This window comes from Podarcis liolepis (genome assembly GCF_965112155.1).
Source record: "Podarcis liolepis genome assembly, chromosome: 3".
NCBI lineage: Eukaryota > Metazoa > Chordata > Lepidosauria > Squamata > Lacertidae > Podarcis > Podarcis liolepis.
The window spans coordinates 47,715,914-47,736,697 of NC_139557.1; the positions used below are offsets into that span (position 1 = coordinate 47,715,914).

Below are 20,784 nucleotides of genomic sequence, written 5' to 3' on the forward strand. Positions count from 1 at the left end.
ACCCAATACAGGAAAATCAAATCAGGCCTGCTCTGTTGCCTCAAGTGTAGTTAAGTTCATCATTTTTGCTAAGGTTATACTGGTAATGCAATATACCATGGAAGAATCTAATATTCTGCCCAGGGTGAAGATTGGGTATGCCAGAGGATTAGTGTCAGGGTGCTTTATAGAAGTGAAACTTGATATACAGGCTGGAGACAGAGCTACAGAATCTCATTAAATTGCTGAATTGTTCATTACTGAGCACTCTCCCTTTAATAAAGTGCTCATTGACTTTGACAAATCCCCATCCCGTGTCTTAAAGGACAACAACAGTGCAGGAGGTGCCAGGAAAGGAAGAGGAAATTGGCCCAAATGATTGGGGGGGGGGGAGTATGTATTAGAGAAGCTTATGAGGAATATTACTCTTTGGTTACTATAGCACGTTAATCGGTGTGACATTGGCAATGCCATATGTAGCCATGTTGTGTATGCACATGCATGCATGCACAGGAATAACTCTGATTTAGTATTCCACCCCAAGGCATCATCCCCTGGCTGAGCTTCCAATAAGCATCGGCCAAAATTTTAATGGTGTATCTCCTCCTTTCTTTTCCCAAGGGCAGGACCCCTGGAGTGGATGGCAATATTGTCTAGGCATAAAGAATTCCTCCACTGTGTCACTGAAGCGATGACTCACCGCCAATGTACATTCAGGTTTAGGTAGTTAGACGAAATATATATATCTGACTTTTTGAACACTATTGAGGTCTGACTACACATAGAAGTTATCTCAACTAAGCACTGAGCTGCAAGGAAAAGTCTTTCAGTATATAGTTCTGTATTTTCTTGTTAGCTGTGGAATATGCGCTTCTAGTAATAGTGAGGGTGATGAGGAGGGATGTTGATGATAATAAACAAGTTTGAAAAGTTTTAAGTGTTTTTAAACCAAAATGCCCTCTGTGCATTTAACAAAATGAGAAGACTGAAAGCATTTTATTGATTATATTTCATTTGCTTTCGATAAGAACGTTAAGGCCATTTTCTCCTTATTATCGCAGTCCATAGCAACCATGGGCAAAAGTCACCCTGTTGTGACTTTGGCCTGTGTTAAGCCTGGAGTCTGGGAGTGGGAACCATTTTGGGTGGGTGGGTGTGGATCCTTATTCCTTTCTCCACTACACTCTACTGCCAGTATTTAAGACCACATGCAACTGTTCTGATTCACAGGCTCAGAGAAGGGCTAGTGTGAGTGGTTTAATGCAGGGATATAATAGAAGGATGCCCAGAATGCCAGAGGGATCAGTTCTGGTGCTTTCTTAGAATTAAATGTAGACTTACAAACCAACCTGCAGAGCCTTGCTGCCTTTACAGAATCGGGACAGACACCGAAACAGCAAGCGTTTGTCATGACTTGTCTGCACCCAGGAAAACATTTATGCATTAGTTATACATCAGTTTGGCCAGGGCCTCCCGTTGGTCCACTTGCTGGCAGTCTTACAGATAGCTCGCCTCTCTAGGCCAATAACCATGCATCCTACGCCCACAGATAGGCATAGCATCAAAGCAGGGCAATTAGCATTGGTTACTGATGTTAGCCATTTGTAAGTCCTAACCTGGTCCTTATGTATTTCTTTTAAGGACCATCTTTGCCCATAGTAACCTGTCAGTCTTAAAATTGGCATCAAAAGCCCTGGTCTCTGGCCCTGTGGATGGGTGCACTAGATTCCAGGGACAAGGGCCTTCAAGGCAGCGAGACTGCACTTAGGAGTTCTCTAATCATTTCTAGGATGCTGTTGAAGACCCGCTTTAAAAAATAATTCTGGAAGGCATTTTATGTCCCCCTCCCGATAAATTAATGATAGGCAACCTATGTTCATTTCATTGTTGACCTATTTTTTTTACTCGTTCTACTTTAGTGTGAGTTATTTGTGTGTGCAAATGTGATATAAATAAAAAAAATATTAAAACTAACCACAAAGGAAGGATATCCAAATTCACTGATTTTTGTGAAAGAAAGGTTTTTCTTTTCTTCCTTTTTAAGCAGGCTTTGAGGTCTTGCTGTAGATTCCTATATGAAAATCACTTTTCAAAATCTGAAACAACTACTTACCACTACCACTTGTGGGGAGGTAGGTCATCACAGCCCTGAGCTTCATTGAGAAGAAGGGGATGATATATAAACAATAAAATAATAAGGGTAATGATTATGATGAATCACTGCGGGCACAACAGTTTGACTCTTTCTGGTCATGTGACGATCATTTAGTTCTGCATCAGCGTGGTGGCATTTGACATACTGCCATTGATGCAGCAGTAAGAGACAGGGCTGTCGCAAAGAATTATTTGTCTATAATACAAGTTCAACCCCCTCCCTTATTGAGTTGCATCTGTAAGATTTCTAATCTACCCAGAAGTCGACGCAAGCTTCTTGTTCTGTCCATATATTTATAATTTCAGACTTTTTTCCCTTTCCAAAGATATATATATCTCTCTCTCTGAAGTGAGGGGGAAACAAGGCATATAGTTTAGTAAGGAAAGAGTGAAGCTAATTTGTGAAGAAGTAATTAGGAGAATCTGAATGTTGTAGCAGTGCTGGAGATTAGGAGAAGAATTGTGAAATCTAGCTATGTTAGAGACGGCTTGTCAACTTGAAAGCCACTCTGAAAGTGGATATATATGGGAGAAAACTCCGGCAACATTAACTGTAGATAACAGATAGCAAGTGTGTGTGTGTGTAGTTAGGCTTTCCACTTTGAGGCTCATGTAATACAAAGCATTTTGTTGTGAACTTGGGCTCTAATAGAGAAGGGAGGATGCAGCCTAAGGGAGGAAAAACACATTTATGTCAGTCGGAAAGTTCTACAAAACAGCCTTGGTAATCATCTATCTGCCAAGACCTTAAGGAAAAGAAGAACCCAAATTGGCTGCTGCAACCTGCTGATCAGGAAATGCATGAATGTTCATGCAGCTACCATTACTGGCTCTAATCTCCTGCGGTGCTGAGCTGTAGTCCCTGCCTTGGCAGCTCATAATGTGCTCTGACTGTACATCTGAAATCGGATGTCTGATTATATAGTTATTGAAATGGAATAGAGAAGAAGAAAAGGGTAGTTTTATTGATAATGTTTTGTATCATGACCTTTCCCCAAGGATGCAATTTTAGCCGCACAACAAGCCTGTGAGGGAGGTCAGGCTGAGAAACAGCGACTTGCCAAAGACTGCCCAATGACCATTCATAGCTGAGTAGTTTGAACAGATATTCACCTCCAAACACAACCAGAACACGCTGGACATAATAATCATTAAAAAGCAAAACAAAACTGGCCCTTGCAGGGCCTGATAACCTGTGCAGAAAAACCCTCAAAAGCCACAAATCAGAATTTATGGAGCTAAAGGAATGAAGTGACTAAGAAAAGTGGATGATGGCAGTCTGAGAAATTTGGTCCATGTGCAGGTCTTTCATCTGCTCTGATGGCTGTGTCCGGCTTCTCTGGACCCAAAGCTCAAGAACTGGTAATCTGTCGCTGGAGAGTTTATCTGCCCTTTTGATGTTGCAAGTTACCCACCTGTATTAGTATTTATTTAGTGATTTCCTCCACCACACTCTTACCCTGTAAAATAAATACTTGAAACATATACATTAACATTAACATTTTGTCCCTTAACCACAGATTCCAGAGGCAACTAATAAATATAAAATATCGACATAAAATTACAATTATAATCGACAAAGTGCAGCAACCAACAAATTGCAGTTCAGAACTAGCCAATAGTATCAAGCTATTTCTAAAGCTGAAGAAGTAAGCAGCACGTTCTGTTTCTTTGTGAAGCTCATCAAGGAGGAGTCCAGTGGATGGAGCAGAGGAGGGCAGTGGTATGCGGTGAAAGGAACAGTTAAGGCCAGAGGTGCCAGCTTGTGAGGTCAATGTCATGCATGTGACATTGTGACATGCTGACATCACACACGTGAGCATAGCGCCTCCCTCCCTAAGCCAGTCAGAAGCTTTCTGGGCTTTGCGAAGGAGGTGCCAGAGCTCTGACAGGATGGTGGAGCTTTCTGCCTCCTTCCAAAAACTGGATGGGAAGATAGCAGAACGGATCTTGGACCCAACGGAGCCCCGCACCTCCCTCCCTAAGCCAGGCGGAAGCTTCCCCAGCATGGGGAAGGAGGCACCAGGGAAACATTTAGGGGACCAGCCTAGTCCCCTTAGTCCAGTGACTGCATGCCACTGGAGGAGGGAATAATAAACTCCAGAAGTTGAGAGTACTCTGAGCAGGGTCTTGGAAGAACATCTGAATAGAGGCATGCAGGCAGCCTCATAGAAACACATAGCTCATCAAAGTAGACAGCCTGTGAAATGAAACAAGAAACCATCTGTTGAATGCTTCTGCTACAGATGACAAACTGCATGCGTCCTAGCAATCACAGGCAGCTTTTGCAGGAGCTGAGTGTCTCATTTATTTCAATGGAGGCATGAAATCCATGAGTGAATGTAACCTGAAAAGGATATCACAATTAGCACTTGGCTTGGTTTTTTAAAAATGTTTTCTTTCCTTACCCTCCCACTTCCCCCCCAGCAGCTGCACTTCATGCTGCACCAGAGCCTACTTCTGAATTTCCCCCTGAAATTTCACAGGTAACTTTTTAAGGGCAGATAATAGGGTCACAAAGAGTCGGACACGACTAAACAACAATAGGAAGGAAATAATAATATATACAGCAGTTACTTTTAACTCTGCAGTTTCATTCTGCTGTGTCTCTCTAAAGCAGACTCTCAACATCACAAGGTATGAACTTAAAATTTGAATTTTTCATATTGCATCCTCAAAAATGACAGCACCAATAAAGTCAGCAGATTGCTCCATGCTCCACTTTCTGTTGTGTTGCCCCCAAACAGAATCTGATATTGTTTTAAAAATACTATCAAAAAGTGAGAATGTTTGTTAAAGTAGCTGTATTGTTGTTTACCTTGTGTGTTCACATTTATTTTTGACCTTTTTTATGCCGGTTAAAAATCACAGTCTGCTCTGAGCTTGAGGAATATTGGGTTGCTTGACATGCAGATAGGTTTGAGATGAATGTCCCTCATGATTGGTGTAGTGGCAGCTGATGTGGCAAAGAGACCACTGTTTGCCTTGGAAGAAGCCCCTAGAGAGTTCTCTTCCAGGTAAATGGCTGCAGGTTCCCCAAATAGTTTCTGTTGATATAGGCAGGAGAAGCACCATCAGAAATTTGAGATTAAGGTGAAGGAAGCAAACTGGTTTGGAAAGAGACAGTGAAAAGACAGACATAACTGACATACATGCGGAAACATTATAGATTTTGCCAAAATTATGGGAATGGCGATGGATGCTATTGAAGAGGAAGACTTCTCCTCTTACATCAGGGCACCAGTAGCCATTGGAGACTTTGCTAGGACCAACTTACACCTCTACCCAGCAATCTACAGCAGGTGGTCACTGCCAGCCATTCAAAAGTTGAGTCTATGGGATGAGAAACTGGAAAGACTGCTTCACAAAAGATAATTTGCTATGGTGCTCTCCAGCCTTAAACAGCTGCTATACCCCATTCTGTCAGTAGTTAGAACATTGTGGAATTGCCCTTTGCATGTCCTACAGTAATTTCCACTGGTTGCGATCCAGTTGAGCCTCTTTAAATCCCACTGATTTCTGTAAGGGAGCGGGAAAGGCATACTATTTACTATAGGAATTAAAGGGGCTTTAAAAAAATGTTTAGCTTTGACTGGGTTGTGCCCATCTTATAATAGCTTCATTGCATGGACACTCCTGTGAGAAGTAGATGTGGATAGGGTGTAGAATTGTTTGTATATAAAAGGACATGGAAAGGTGGGTTCACTTAATTGACTGTGTACAGAATGCATATAAAATTATGGGATGTGAATATCTTTCAGCATCAGCCTCCTTACGCTTGCCCTTCTTTGGGTAGAAATGATACAAATTAATCTCTGCTGCTAAGCCTCCTTTTGTTTTGCTGCATTGACCTGAATGCTGATATACTGTAGAGGTGTATGATTGGCCAAATATCTGATGCAGCTCAAGAACACAAAGTAAAGGGTCTTGCTGCTCGCCACTTGAAATACCTACTCTGTTCAGCAGTACAAAAAGGTTTTCTTTGATTTATGTTTTTCGTGCTTTTATTTCAATAGCTGCTGGAATCTCAGGGAACCATGTGGTCGAATTATGCAGAGCTGTGCGAAAGAGTTTAGGAGTTGAGACTTGAGTGGTTTAGGTATAACTGGCATATTATGGGCCTCTTTAATGAAAATTAGTTCTGATTTGACTTGTTTTAAGGTTGTATGCCATGCAAATAAAATTTAAGCAATTTAAGCTTATATATTTGTATGCCTATATATAAAATTGCAAATTTTGCATTGGATGCAACCTAACCAAATGCTTAAATATTAGTATGTTGAACAAAATTGCTGACTTCTAATTGGGTTGAGAAATGATCTTTGCCTTGAATTCTTCCAAAGAGGGAAAGCAGTGTAAATGTGCGTATTTAAAACTGGGTATGACAATAAATTGGTTAGGAGGAAATATTTAGAAAAGACCTTTGCCCATCAATTATTGCTGCTATTATTCCACACACCCACACCCACCCTCCCTACAGAAAACCCTCCTGTCACTGCGAAGGTTGTTAGCTATAATAAACTGCCCTGCTAATCAAACAGTACTGAAAGGTGAGGTCATTGCAAATCTTCAGTCATTTTGCGACTTTTCAAGAGTGAATTTTGTTAAAATTATGCTGAATACACACTTAAAGCCTCCACTTGGAGGAAGGGGGTGGGGGAAACCCTACCTGTGTTTTATAACTCTGCACTGTCAGAACTCATAATAAGTCAAATATTCTTTCTGAGGTACTCATAAGGGGGGGGGACCTGTAAATTTAAGAGTAATTTCAGATTGTAAATGAAAAAGAGAGGCACGACTGTTCATTTGCACCAATCATGCCTTCCTTTCATCTGCTCTGATTAGGCCTGGTGCGGTTTCATCAAACTACTCCATCACTGAGCTGTCACTCCAGCCGTCTGTTGATTGAAAACAATCAGGGCTCTGATGGCACAATTATTCTGACCCTTTAACTAGAGGCTGCTGTGATAATGAAAGGTTGATTATGATAGTTTGTGCCTCTTTCAGTTTGCCAAGAAGGTTAATTTGGGCATCAGACGGATGTTTAATGGGCGCTTGCTGGCTACACTGAGGTAAATGAGAACGTGCAGCCTTAGATATTGCACGGATATAGTTTGGCTGTCAATCATTGTCATTTTGAGTTTGTGCCTTGCACTCAGGAAATCGCATTTTATTTTTTTTCCTTGAGATTTAATTTATTCTGTGCCCTGAGGAAGTTCTTTCACTCTATGACCTTCGCTTTAGCTTTCTCTGCCTTTTTTTGCTTCCCTTCTTCCCCTCAGATTGTGCTCAAAGGCACAACAGATTGAGCAGAACACTCCTTTTAATTTTCTCTTTAGCTTAGCATAGTTGTTTATCACCTGTGTCTAACGTATTTTTACTTACACACACACTGTGGAATAAGAATGTAGAAAATTAATCTGCACCATATTTTAAATAACTGCATGTCTCATAGGATGTTGTTAAGGCTGTGTGAGGTGGTGTGTAAATGTGTGTGTGTGTGTGTGTGTGTGTGTGTGTGTGTGTGTATTTTTCTATAGCAGGCCGAGGCAGTGTGTAAATGCTAGCTGAGAGAAGAGGCAGGACAACATGGTAGCTGCCACAGTTTGCACCCATGGTTTGTTGCGTTGCTGGCTGCCATTGCTTATGATACAATGCAATGTAGTTTTAGTATGTTGATCTTGGAAGATCCTGCCCTTGTATGTCAAATAGTATGCAGGTGACCTTCAGCCTGATCAGCAGGTGTGCTTTTTATAATAAATGCAGCTCCACTCCATCAAATCTAATCTGGACACAACTAGTTCCCATTGAAATCAATGGAACTAAAGTCATGATTGGGTTGTTCCATTGTCTTCAATGGGAACTCAGGGCTATGGACTTTTTCTGCATCCAATGCAGCTACCAGATAATCATAGGGGTTGTTTCATGGTTGTACAATAACTGCATTCATAATGTTGCATGAAAATGTTGCAGGTAGATACACTAATTTGCTTGTATTTACTACCTATTTCCCCCCCATTTTTAGCTCATCCAAAAAGAAACTCTGTTTAGGTCATGGCAAATTATAATGATTCCAAGTTCCTTGGCTTCTCCAGTGCTTTGTGCTTCTTGCAGTATATTCTATTTTACACATATCTAGTAGTAGGAAAGGAAAGTGTAGTTGATTATGTACGCATGCACAAGGCTTTTACAAGCAGGCAAGGACACAACTGAGAACAGGGCACACCTGAACTTCAGAACATGGCCATAGTCTCCTTTTTTCTGTATTCTAACAGATTGATTTCCAATATGATATATGCTTTTTAGTCATTGTGGAATGTTGCACCATTTGCTGTGTTTTGTCATGCAGGGTAACTCTCCCTTGTGGGTTCAGAAAAACATCAGTGAGCTAAAAGCCAACACAGCTCTGTTATCATACATAAACTCTACTGATAGTCGTAATTATTTTAGGAAAGATGAAGGGATGTTTTTATGTATGCATCTGATGAAATTTGGGAGTATAATTTGTTGTTGATAAGGCAATGCAAATGTACTTTTAGGAATGCAAGCAGTCTCACACTGAATTGTGGCTAATGCAGATAACTTCATGTCCCCCCCCCCCCTTTCCCTTCTAGCTAGCTGTGAGGTGGCTAGAACACAATTGCCGTTACCAATACATGGATGAACTTCTCCAGCATGTTCGGTTTGGGCTTATGGACGTGGACACCTTGCATACAGTAGCCCTCTCTCACCCTCTTGTCCAAGCTAGTGAAACCGCCACAGCACTGATCAATGAGGCCTTGGTATATCACCAGAGTATCTATGCACAGCCAATATGGCAGACCAGAAGGACAAAACCTCGCTTCCAGTCAGACACTCTTTACATCATTGGCGGGAAGAAACGGGAGATCTGCAAAGTTAAAGAACTTCGATACTTCAATCCTGTAGACCAGGATAACGTTTATATAGCAGGGATTGCAAACTGGAGTGAGCTGGCTCCCATGCCGGTAGGAAGAAGCCACCACTGTGTTGCTGTAATGGGAGATTTCCTTTTCGTAGCAGGTGGCGAAGTTGAGCATGCCACCGGCCGCACTTGTGCAGTACGGACTGCTTGTAGATACAACCCTCGAAACAATTCTTGGGCTGAAATAGGTCCAATGAAGAACTGCCGGGAACATTTTGTGTTGGGAGCTGTGGACGAATACCTCTACGCAGTCGGAGGTAGAAATGAGCTGCGTCAAGTGTTGCCTACGGTGGAGCGCTACTGCCCTAAGAAGAACAAATGGACTTTTGTTCAGTCCTTTGACAGATCCCTTTCCTGTCATGCGGGATATGTTGTGGATGGTCTCCTTTGGATATCAGGTAGAAAATGTTTCATTTCAGCCATTTGCGCGATGACAAAACACTGTCAGTGGAGAGTTGGTTTTAGGAAACTTCTCTTGGAGAAGATGGGTCTAGCTTTCATTCACCAAAGGCCAAAGTTTAAGAAACCAAGTTAGGATGCAAAAAGGGGTGGGAGAGTTAGTATAGTGATTAAGAACCACAAGTGGTAAATATGAAGGAAACTGCAGCTAAAGTAAGGGGGATATAATCAAGGTGCAGCGTTTGGTTTTGAAAAAGAACAGTTAAAATTGAAATTAAAAAAGCTTTACACTGAGACTTTTGGGTAGGGAGAAAGTGTTTGTATACTTACACCCTTAATGTAAATATAATTACTATGCACACATTTTTTAATACAGCTCAGCAGAAGAATGATGGCACTGAGGAAAGCCATGGTTTAGAATAAATTGAAGTATAAAAAAGTAGATAACAACAAAAGTGAACTAAACACAGAGTTGTATTGGGGAAGAAAGATAGTGAACTTAGGAATGGGAGTATTGTTTTCCAAAAGTGAGAATGTTTTATACATATTTCTAAGTATTGTACAGAAAAGGAATATTTAAATAACACTCATATCCATAAAGTTGGTCGGTTTTAAATTTAGAGTTGGGGCGATACTTTTGGTGTGTCTTTCTCTTGGGGGATTTTTCAGCCCCCCCCCCCCAGTTTCTAAAGATGCTGCTAGGGAAATGGAGTCTAAGGCTTTTTATGGATGTTCTCCCCTCCCTTTGTATTGCAGAGTAATAACAGGGATATGTTAGAAATGCATTCTGTAGTTATGTTCTGCACCTGTTGACTGGTAATTTTGAGGTTTTATAGAATGCTAAATTTTGCAGTTTCTGAAAAGTGTTTGAATCTGGCTTGCTCACAAAGAGATGCATACTTTTCATGCTTTCAGTTTTCAAGCAAAATAGCCTTGAAATGCACCAGAACCATTAAGGTTTCGTGTTTAATGATCTTTTTCTGAATGAAGAAATATATTGGTTAGGGCTAGACCATTTTTTCTTCTTTCAGGGTTTAGAATGATGTTATAGTTCATATTGCAGCACCTGAAAGGAAGAAGAAAATGCTCTAACTGGTATATTTTGCAGGACATTCGATTTCTCCTCCTCTCACTGCTGTCTTTACACTTTGGCAAACTTTATAAAGGCCGCAAGCTCCAATTCTTTGCCTCTCTCCTAATCTGTAAACAAGCTAAGATTCCGCATGAGGTTGGGTGGGCAGGAAGGGGTGTGTGCGTATGTGTCAGAGTGTGTGAGAAAATTCTTTGTAGATGAAGTTGATGGGACTAAATTGGCTTAAATCCAAGTATGTCAAGCTAGCTCATTCTAGGATAATTAAATTGAAGAATTTCCCAAGTCTCCTGAAGCTTCTGCAGCATCAGTAGTCACCCTGAACTGCTGATATGCAAACAGCACAAGCTCTTTGTTGTTTAACCAGCACTGTGTTATCTGAAACAAATTTTGGTGTATAATTATATGGGAATTTATAGTCAGTGTAGCTGAAAGACGTATGTCAGTGCCATATACAGTCGTACCTCAGGTTACAGACGCTTCAGGTATCAGAAGCTTCAGGTTACAGATTCTTCAGGCTCCAGATTCCACTAACCGAGAAATAATACCTCGGGTTAAGAATTTTGCTTCAGGATGAGAACAGAAATCGCGCTGCGGCAGCATGGCAGCAGCAGGAGGCCCCATTAGCTAAAGTGGGACCTCAGGTTAAGAACAGTCTCAAGAATGGACCTCCAGAACGAATTAAGTTCTTAACCCGAGGTACCACTGTATACACCTGGCTGTGGCAGGATCTACTTAACCCCAAAAGAACCCCCAATAGATTATTGGCTCTCAAAATTCTGGGTTCAAGGTCTTTCTAATCAAAATGTCATGTTTTCTTTAGTCTTTGTTACGTTTAAACAAAACGCCGAAGGTTTACATTTCATAATAATGGCTTACAGTATGAGATACACGAGATGACAGGGTAAAGCATTGCTAAAAGTGCAGCTATTCCAATGGTCTGTCTGGTCCTGCAGCCCATTTTACAAGTGGTTAGACAAATGTTCCAAGAGAGCTAGTTGAGCATGCCTGAAAGGGCCCCCTCCTGTCGACCAGCATGCGGGGAAATACTTGACGTTCCTTTTCACTACCTTGCTAATGGACATGGTGAGAATGCTAATTCTGTTCCTCATATTAGGTCAAGGTTTCCATGTTTTAAAAGACATTTGCCAATTGGGAGCATGAGAGCACACATCCCCCCCCCCCACTTGTGTTATGCATTAATACAACAGGCACAATATATGATCTCCGTCAGCTTCCTCCTCGGTGTTGCACTTAGGGAATTCAGTAGGAAGGATGGGGACAAAGCTGGAATCAGTGGCTTCCACCTGCCATTGGCTTTGGCTCCACCTCCTGTTCTTCCCCCCCCCCTGTCCCAATGGGTACCAGCCACCACTGCTCAGTGGGTACCACACCACTCCTGCCTATCTCCCCACCTGTGCCAATGGGTACCAGCCACCACTGCTTATATGTTTGAAACCAACAGCGGATATTTGCTTATTACGCAGAATCCAGACTTCTTCCCTCAAGGAATGTTTTTGCTTTTCCATCCAAGGAGATCACATTTCCCCAGCACTCATACTGCAATGGGGAAAAACGCTTCTTTTGACAACCAAAGCGGGGATCTTGGGGATTTCGAAAGTTGTGGCGTCACTGGTGACTAGCAACGCATCTATCCCTTCTTCCTCAGTCCGTCTCCTTTCCCATTTCATGAAATTGCATAGGAAAGGCTTTCATGAATCGTATCTTTCATCTACAAGCTATTTTAAAATCTTTTAGTTGATTATTACATTGATATTCCACTGTTCTTATAAAAAGCTAAATGTGGTGCACTTGCTTCACCATTTTGTCCTTAGAACAGTCCTGCAAGGAAGACTGGGCAGAGACAGCAACTAGCCCAAGGTTAGTTGCTGAGGGGAGATTTGAACCCTGGTCTCGCAGTCCTAGTTCAACACTCTAACCCAGGGTTTCCCAAACTTGGATCCCCAACTGTTTTTGGACTACAACTCCCATCATCCCTGACCAATGGTCCTGCTAGCTAGATGGGAGTTGCAGTCCAAAAGCAGCTGGTGTTTGGGAAACCCTGTTCTAACCTGTGCACCACATTCAGAAACGGATTGTCCATTATTACAGTCAACGCATTTCCGACTGCTGGATGCAAACATCAGAGCACGGATATTCCTACAAGCTTCCACAGTGTAATTTTGGCCACAGTTTCAGACAGAATGTGAGCCTACATTGAACCTGGCTCTGACCTAGCAAAGCACTTAATTTACACCCTTATTTTCTCTTGTAAAAAGCCGCCCTCCCTCTTGTCATGCCTTCAGTCCATCAGATATCATGCTATATAGTGCTAGTACAGGGATGGAGAATCTCTGGCCCATGGGCTAATTTTGGTCCACCAGGGGGTCCAATTTGGGCCACAAGGACTTGTCCCACAAACTACATCCAGCAGGAGGGCAGGGTTCCATTTTGCCTTGCTGTGCAAATAGCTTACAGCAAAACAGGATTAAGCACCCCAACTACCAACTGAAGAACAGGGGCTAAATTCTGATTAGAGACAGGAGGTTTATGGAAATTTTGAAGACATGGGAAGGGGGATATCTGTCCCCCTCCCTTAGTTTTTTCTCAAAGAAAACAAAAATTTTGAAAAAAAAATGCGGTACTTTTTGGAGCAATTTACATATAGAAAGTTATTTTGTTACTTTAGAGACAAAAATGATTCCCCACTGCTGTGCTAGTCCAAGTATAGCACTACAAATCATACGTTTTTTAGTGCTACGGTGCAGTTTGATGAGCTTTGAAAAAGCAGGTCTGAAAGATTTTCCACATGAAATTAAGCAACTGTTCCTAATACTTCCACAACAAATAAATGAAAAGGCACACACACTGAAATTTGGCTGATGGCCGGTTCAAAAATAGGTAGGGAAATGACCAATCCATACATAGTATGGTTGCCAAGAGGAAGTTATAGTGGTGGTGAAGGTTCAATGGCATTCAGAAACAAAGGAACACAAACAACTGAAGCAGGATACTGTACTACTTGCAGAGGCTAGGAATGAATGGTATACTCCGTAAACAACATATTTCATGGCATCAGAGACAGGATTCTGGTCTGAATAGATCACTAATCCAACACAGCGAAGTTGTTCTCATGCGGTGCATTATTTATCCCAGTAGTTGTATATAAATTCAGCCAGCAATCAGCGAGCCAAAAAAATTACAATCGCTTACTGATACATTTTTCTCCTCCTGCATTGAAATCCTATGAGCTATTTACAGGTTGCTTGACTTCTAAAAGACTTTATTATAGACTTTATTTTTAAACGCACCCGGATATCATCTCCACTGATATTATCATTCTCCTTTTGGAAAGCAGCACAGGGAAGTAAAAGCAATTGCCTTTTGATTGTCCCATTTTATGATGGAAAAACATCACTTTTTCTGGTACCATTTAAACTTTTATTTTTCTGCTATTTTTTAAAAAAGACATTTTATACCTATTCCTCCATTGCCTAGAGTATTCTTAAAATGGTCGTTTGTGGGGGGCATTATGGGCTTGTTAAATTTAAATTTTGGTAGGTTGCTTTTTATATCTATATAAAAAAAGAACAACAGCCCTGAAACTTTTCCACTGTAGCACTTCAAAGTTAGGATAAACTTGGTTTTTTGAAAATTGATGCTGATAAGAAATGGCATAGTTAATGGCAGATGAATCTATAGAAAGCTGTTAAGATGCATATTCCTCCCCTGGGGAGAAGGTGGCGGTTAAGGGGAGATGGGGGAGAGGAGAGAGAGCAAAACTGCCAATCTATAAAATATACTTGTTGGCAGAGAATCTTCCTGCAAATGCGGTGATTGCAGGGGGGCAGTGGAACAGCATGTGGCAGCCTAACCTAAGAGCAGTCAAATCAGCTTGATGACTTTCAAAGCCAGGAATTCTGCTGGAGGCAAGGGTATTTGATCTGAGGGGGGAAGGGAGGATTAAAACATATAGAGGCTGTGCTATTAATTCCAGGTCTATTTTTCTGTCGTCAAATCTGTATGTAAATCCATAGCATCTCATTTTGGCAAATGAATCTTTTTTTAAAAAAGGGGGGGGGGGCAGAAAGAAGGCAAAGGGAGCGTAATGGCTTTAAGGTGTAGGTATGTGTGTGCACGTGAGAAAAATTAAACATGCAGAAGGGAAACATCCCCGGTACCAAGAAATGCACGTTTTATGCTTCCACGCCAGTGTTAAGACCCAGCCGGACAAACGCCTATGGCGAAAGTATCCTTTGAATTTGCATGATTCTTGTGCTGTGGACAGGATTATATAGCAGGTATTTTAGTACAGATCATCGGCTGGGTTGAGAGAGGAGCTAGATTTTAGTTACCCATCATTTTGAAATGAAAATACCTTGTACCTTTCTGTCAGCCTGCCCACCCTTCTGCTTCTCTGTTTCCACACTCTTTCCTGTCTCTCCGGCCCCATAACCCAACCCAACCCATCATGCATAAAAAGGCCTCTTCACTCCTGGAATGAACAGCACGGATAGTCTTACTGGGAACAGTGACACAGGCAGAAAGAGTCGTGTCCCCCTTCCCACACCACTTCCTGTGTGCTGTGGTCCCACTACTGGTCACCCCTCTACTTACCTTAAAAAAAGAGAGAAAAGAAATGCGATCACAATTTCTCATCTAATCGTTCTGATCTGATTGAGCTTTGAGGTTGCCACGAAGCAGATTTCTAGATTTCCTTGCATTTCTGTAAAAAGTACAAAGGTCCTCCTTTCCCAACTTTTAATTCACACTCCTCGTTCCTCCCTTTCAGCACACTTGCATTTCACTCTTTCATCCTCGTAGCTGTTACTTGAAATTCCAACTTTGCAATTTAAGTGTAGTTTTTCAAGTAATGGGATACACAGGAAGAGACTATTTACCTCTTTAGGGAAGCGGCAGCTGCAGGAGCTGGTGAGGGCGCGAGGGGTATGCTGCCAAAATCTTAGCTTCAAATGAGCCAATCATGGCCTTTGTGGGCGGAGAGGGTAGGTCTTCAGCAGCGGACCAGCTGAACGTAGTATTCACTCTGGTCCGCCGCCACTGAATTTAAGCTAGCTGCACTTAGAGCCAGAGCACAGTTGGCAATCCATTCCTCCCTGTAAGTTTGGCTCTGCGTATGTAGGCACAACCTTGTTGTGGAGTTCAATCAGTCACCATATTCAGGACCAGGGAGAAATTTGCCTGTAGACAAATTGGGCCCCTTTGGGTTTTGGACTTCCTCAAAGCAACTGCCACAACTTTGGTGGAGGGGGAAAAAAAGGCATTGGGTTGGATCCTCAGTCTAACTTGAAGGATAAGAGGAACCCTTATGTCAAAATCTCAGGATACCCTGGTAAAGGGGTCTGGGTTGAAGATTCTGGCCAAAGGTCCAGACGGAAGCAGATGGGCCATTAGGACTTCCATCTGGTGGCCTTGGAGGGGTCACCCTTAACCTAGGACCGACCCTTGTGGATAATAATCTAGTGGTTGGGCTGAATGATTCAGGATACATACCCAGTGGCTATGCCAAAGCCTTCTGTCATCTGCAGTGGACAGTTAAATTCCAAGATCTTGTCATGTTCTTTTGTTGTTCATAAGTTACTACCTCTTCCTAGCGCTCGAGACACAATGCGCATGGGCCTGCAAATGGTGACACGGAAGTGTACCAAATAGGCTACACCTGATTTGCCTCAGTACATGTTTGTGACAGACAGTGGGGATGGAGAAAAAGCTGTGCCCTTCCTAAAATTAATTTACATGGAGACAATGAGAAATTACCTTATACCAGCAGACATTGTGCAATTTCTTCCTCTAATGTTCACCAGCATTCTGCAACATCACAGAAGTTCAGTCAGCAGGATAGGTGGCAACAGATGACATTGTTTTTAGCATATATTATGATTAGATGTATTTTTATCCTGACACTTCTCCAAGGTTATGGTACTGTACAGGGTCGCCCCACCCTAATATAATATACCTTGAATTTAATCTTAGGACAGCCCTATTCTTCCAGATGTCTTGCATATATTTGTGTCATCATGCAAAATATTACTGCTGTCCTTACTTTAACTGTGTTTGTTCAGAGGACCTCTCTTAGCAGAAGAAACAGAATGGTGACCTTCAGGTACCCTTCAGTATTCAAAGGGTGCAACTTATTTTGCCTAGTTGTGGTTTGTGGCACATGAACCAACATGGGCATATTGTTAACTTGCCACTGGAGAAATAAGGATGTTGGAAAGTGAAACTTGACAAATTCCTTTTTGCATGTAGCATGGAAAAAATTGCAGTATGCTTCCTAATGGTAGATAATTTGCTTTAATGCACTCCCAACTGTGTTTAATGCACGTGTAACACTGTAAACATCTGTTACAGGAGGAGTAACAAATACTGCACAATATCAGAACAGACTAATGGTGTATGATCCTTCACAAGTAAGTTTATATATTACAAGTATTTATTTAAACACAAAGAATGCAAAGTATGTGAATAAATGCACTATCAAATGAGTAAAGCATCTCATTCCAAACAACAATAGCTTAGATGAGGATATAAAAGCGCAGCTCCTGCGCATTGGCAGATCCTGGCAGGCCTTAAGAGAGCCCTGTTTTCCCTTGCTCTTTAGTATGCAAGGAAGCAGCTCACCAGGACAGTCTGGAAATAGGTGACCCATATGTGTCTTAATATCCACCATCCAGCCGTCTCGGTCCCTGCAATGCATGTTACTTGAGTGCTGAAGCTCATGGTGAAGGAGGATACAGGAAGTTTATGCAAAATCTGTATTCCAGTCTGCTTTAGCACTGATGAGAGATGGGTATCCTTGATCCCTATGACCCTGCCATCGGTTGGTGTGGCATCCTTATTGTGAGGCAAATATAATGACCTTGGTATCTATTTGTATAAGTTAATAGCTGGAAATGTAAAGACTCCTGCTGATATTAGCATCTTTCCCAGCCCAGCTCATTGGGATTTCCCAGCTGAGAAGCCTGAAGTTGAACCTTGGATTATTTAAGTGAGCCAAGTCAACCCCTGGGCCTCTTGCACTTAGAACTATTAATCGTTTTTTTTAAGTGCCACAAATAATGTTAACAGGCTGAAAGCTGGTGAAACTAACGGTTCTCTGTATGCATACACACCTATCACTTCATTTTCAGAGGCAGGTTCTAATGGAATGTCAGATGCTACGAACAAGTAACGTAAATAGTTGTCAGCTTCATGCTTTCAGAGGTATCTTGCAGGTTACTGATGGGCCTTGGATCTGCATAGATCTAGAAAGGTAGCTATTAACATTATGATCTATGCATATGTGGTGGCACTTGAGATACCTATAAATAAGTAAACATACTTAAGAAACAACCCATCCAAGCAGAAGTTTTAAAAGTCAGTGTATTATCTGTCATAGGAATCTGCATTATAAGCCAGATCACACTATTTGTCTATCTCAACTGCCCCAAACACATTTTAGGAAGGCTGTAATTCTTAAAACACAAAAGCCACAGTCCAACTCAGACTTAAGTGTTCTGATGCCCATTGAGATCAGTGGGGTTATGTAGACTTAGCTATGTTTTGGAATGCAGTCAAGTGTATATTAGTGCAACTTTCTGAGGAACATTTAGACCAGATTCTTAATCATTCAGTTAATATTCTTCTCCTAATGAAATAAAAACCAGTTAAAAGAACCTAACAACATATAACAGGTAAAGGCAGTTCTGTATCTTGTTCTTCTCCTTGTGTCATGGTTGGAACAGTGTTCTGAAATCTTGAACTCCCATCTGCTACCAGCCTCCCTGTAGTCCAGCAGCTGGGAACACCAGGTTAGGGAAGAATGGGTGGAAATGCAAGGCTTCAGAGATCTGGGTTCAAAAGCCCATTCAGCCACATGCTCACTGGATGACCTTGGACTAGTCACTTTATCTCAGCCTTGGCTACCTCAAACATGGCTGACAGGATAAAATAGAGTGGAAAGGAAAGAATGACCTACACTACCCTTGAAGAAAGGCTGGATGCAAATGTAGTAAATGTATGCTGAAAATAAATAATATTTGGTGCAATGTGCCTTATAATATGACATTTGTGCACTTCCATTTCACATTGTTGGTGTTGGCGGAGAAACACAATGTGGCGCAAGTTCCACTAAATCAGAGCTTTCCAAACTGTGTCTCGTGACATGTTAGTGTGTCGACTGCAGTGTGTAGTTGTGTTGTGTGAACACTCCCTGCGCTCCTCCCAGGGCTGGAAAGGGGTTAGTTTAACCTCTGGTTTTTGCTAGTAAAACTGAATTACTGTGTTGCAAAATGATGCATGTCTAAAAGGTGTCACCGACATGAAAAGTTTGGAAAGTTCTGCACTAAAAGTTGAGAGAAGATGTTGAGAACAGACCCAGGAAGCTGCCTTATTCACCACCAGAAGCCATCTGCTTTGTATAATTTCTACTTCCAGCTTTAGACAGATTTCGTGCATTCTTTAGTCCCATTTGCTGGCAAAATAGTGATTTGTGATTACAGAAAAGGGGCTTGATTTTAGCAGTGCATTGAGCCACCTTAAACCCCTTAGAAGTACCTGCATTTCTTGCACCAAAACCTAGCCCAGTTGACTTCTCTCTGTATGAAGCCTAGGATTTGTTTTGCATGCAAATGTTTGTCAACAGCAGTTTCAGCCTCACGATGAACAAAATAACATCCTGCCTATTTATCTACATTTTCTAATGCTCCCGTTTTTTATGTGTATTATAATTTGTTGCCTTTGGGGGCTCAGAAGCTGTTTCTTCCCACTTCCTGGCCCTCTGCATACTTGGGTTCCTTTTAGGCCAGAGCCCCCAAACACAAACAGTTAATAGGTAGAAAGTGTGTGTTAGCATTCTTACAATGAGGTCGGCCTCATGTTTTTACACACACGCTCTTTTTAAAAATTCTGCTGGCATATTGTATACGGTGGGCACTGGAAGAACCTCACATCTGCTTGCGCCTTGCACAGAATCTCAATACCTCTATAATTCGGTGCTAGTGCCTGTTTCTGCGCTAGGCCTTTGTGGAGTGCTGATAATGCCTACCATCTGCCACTGAGCACATAGCTACCTGCCAACAGGCAGGCTGGGGTGACCTCTGCTTCTCCACTGCTGATTAGTATTCACACACTGGCTTATTAGGAATGACCCCACCAGGCCCCTCTGTTTCCTTGCCTTTGCAGTGCTTAGCAGCTTACCTGGCAGTCACTGCTGTGGAGGAAGCTAAGATATAATCAGGGGATGCAGGCAGGCTTTGCAAAGCAGATGGTGTCTATAGTTCTGTGTCAAGGGACTGGACTGCTAATGCAAATATTAATTCCTCCTAGCCAAATAATACACAATATAACGGATAGCTATACATTATGGGGGCTACATGGTGCAATTGTTTTACGATTTCCACTGTTTCATGCACACTACTCTCCATTCTTCTAATAATAAATTTGTTTCACCTCTTCTTTTACCAATTAAAAATATCACTATTGTTTACCTAACCAGAGATACACATTAAGAAATAAAAGGGCACCAAGCAAGACTTTTCTGCCTGGGAAAACGTTTGGTTAAATTTTCATTCATTTGGTTAATTTTAATAGCTTACACTATGAAAACTTAAGTTACTACTTAATTTTCAAACATTATTTTGATGTGGCTATATGGGTAACATTTATTGCAAGCCACCTTGAACCTAGTAAGAAAGAAGATTTTTCCCCCCTATAGAAATTAATGTGAACCAGTTCTCTTATGTTTATATTTACAGAATAAATGGCTTAGCCGCAGCCCCATGTTGCAGAGAAGAGTCTACCATTCAATGGCAGCTGTGCAAAGGAAGCTGTACGTTTTAGGAGGCAATGACCTGGATTATAACAATGACAGGATTCTTGTCCGCCACATAGATTCCTACAATATAGACACTGACCAGTGGACACGCTGCAACTTCAGTCTGCTGACAGGCAAGTATTTTGTTTGTATATTTTAGTAGAGCAAAGTTTCAAGTCAAATTCTTCCCTCCTCCCTCACTTTTAAATTCAGTTAGTTTGCACTGTTTGAGCTTTGGATTTTGCTGATTTGCAAGGGAAGCAAAACACAACCAGCTTCATGCAAGTTCTGGCATCAAAGCAATAGACCAACAGGAGCCCAGTGCTGGATACTCTGTGATACAAGGAGGAAATATCTGGATTACTTTCCCTACTTCATATAATTAAATGTGCGGAGTGCTGAAAA

At 41.7% G+C, this 20,784-nt stretch overlaps 1 protein-coding gene across 3 annotated transcripts in view; it reads left to right on the forward strand.

The window, feature by feature from the left end:
- The window catches only part of KLHL32 (kelch like family member 32), a 69,615-nt gene that overhangs the window by 43,559 nt on the left and 5,272 nt on the right, over positions 1-20,784 (forward strand). For all 3 annotated transcript variants that reach the window (XM_083497672.1, XM_083497674.1, XM_083497673.1), the window contains 3 exons: positions 8,748-9,474; positions 16,938-16,996; positions 20,321-20,513. In XM_083497672.1, the coding sequence (XP_083353798.1) occupies positions 8,748-9,474; positions 16,938-16,996; positions 20,321-20,513 (979 nt within the window). The remainder of the gene's footprint in view (positions 1-8,747; positions 9,475-16,937; positions 16,997-20,320; positions 20,514-20,784) is intronic.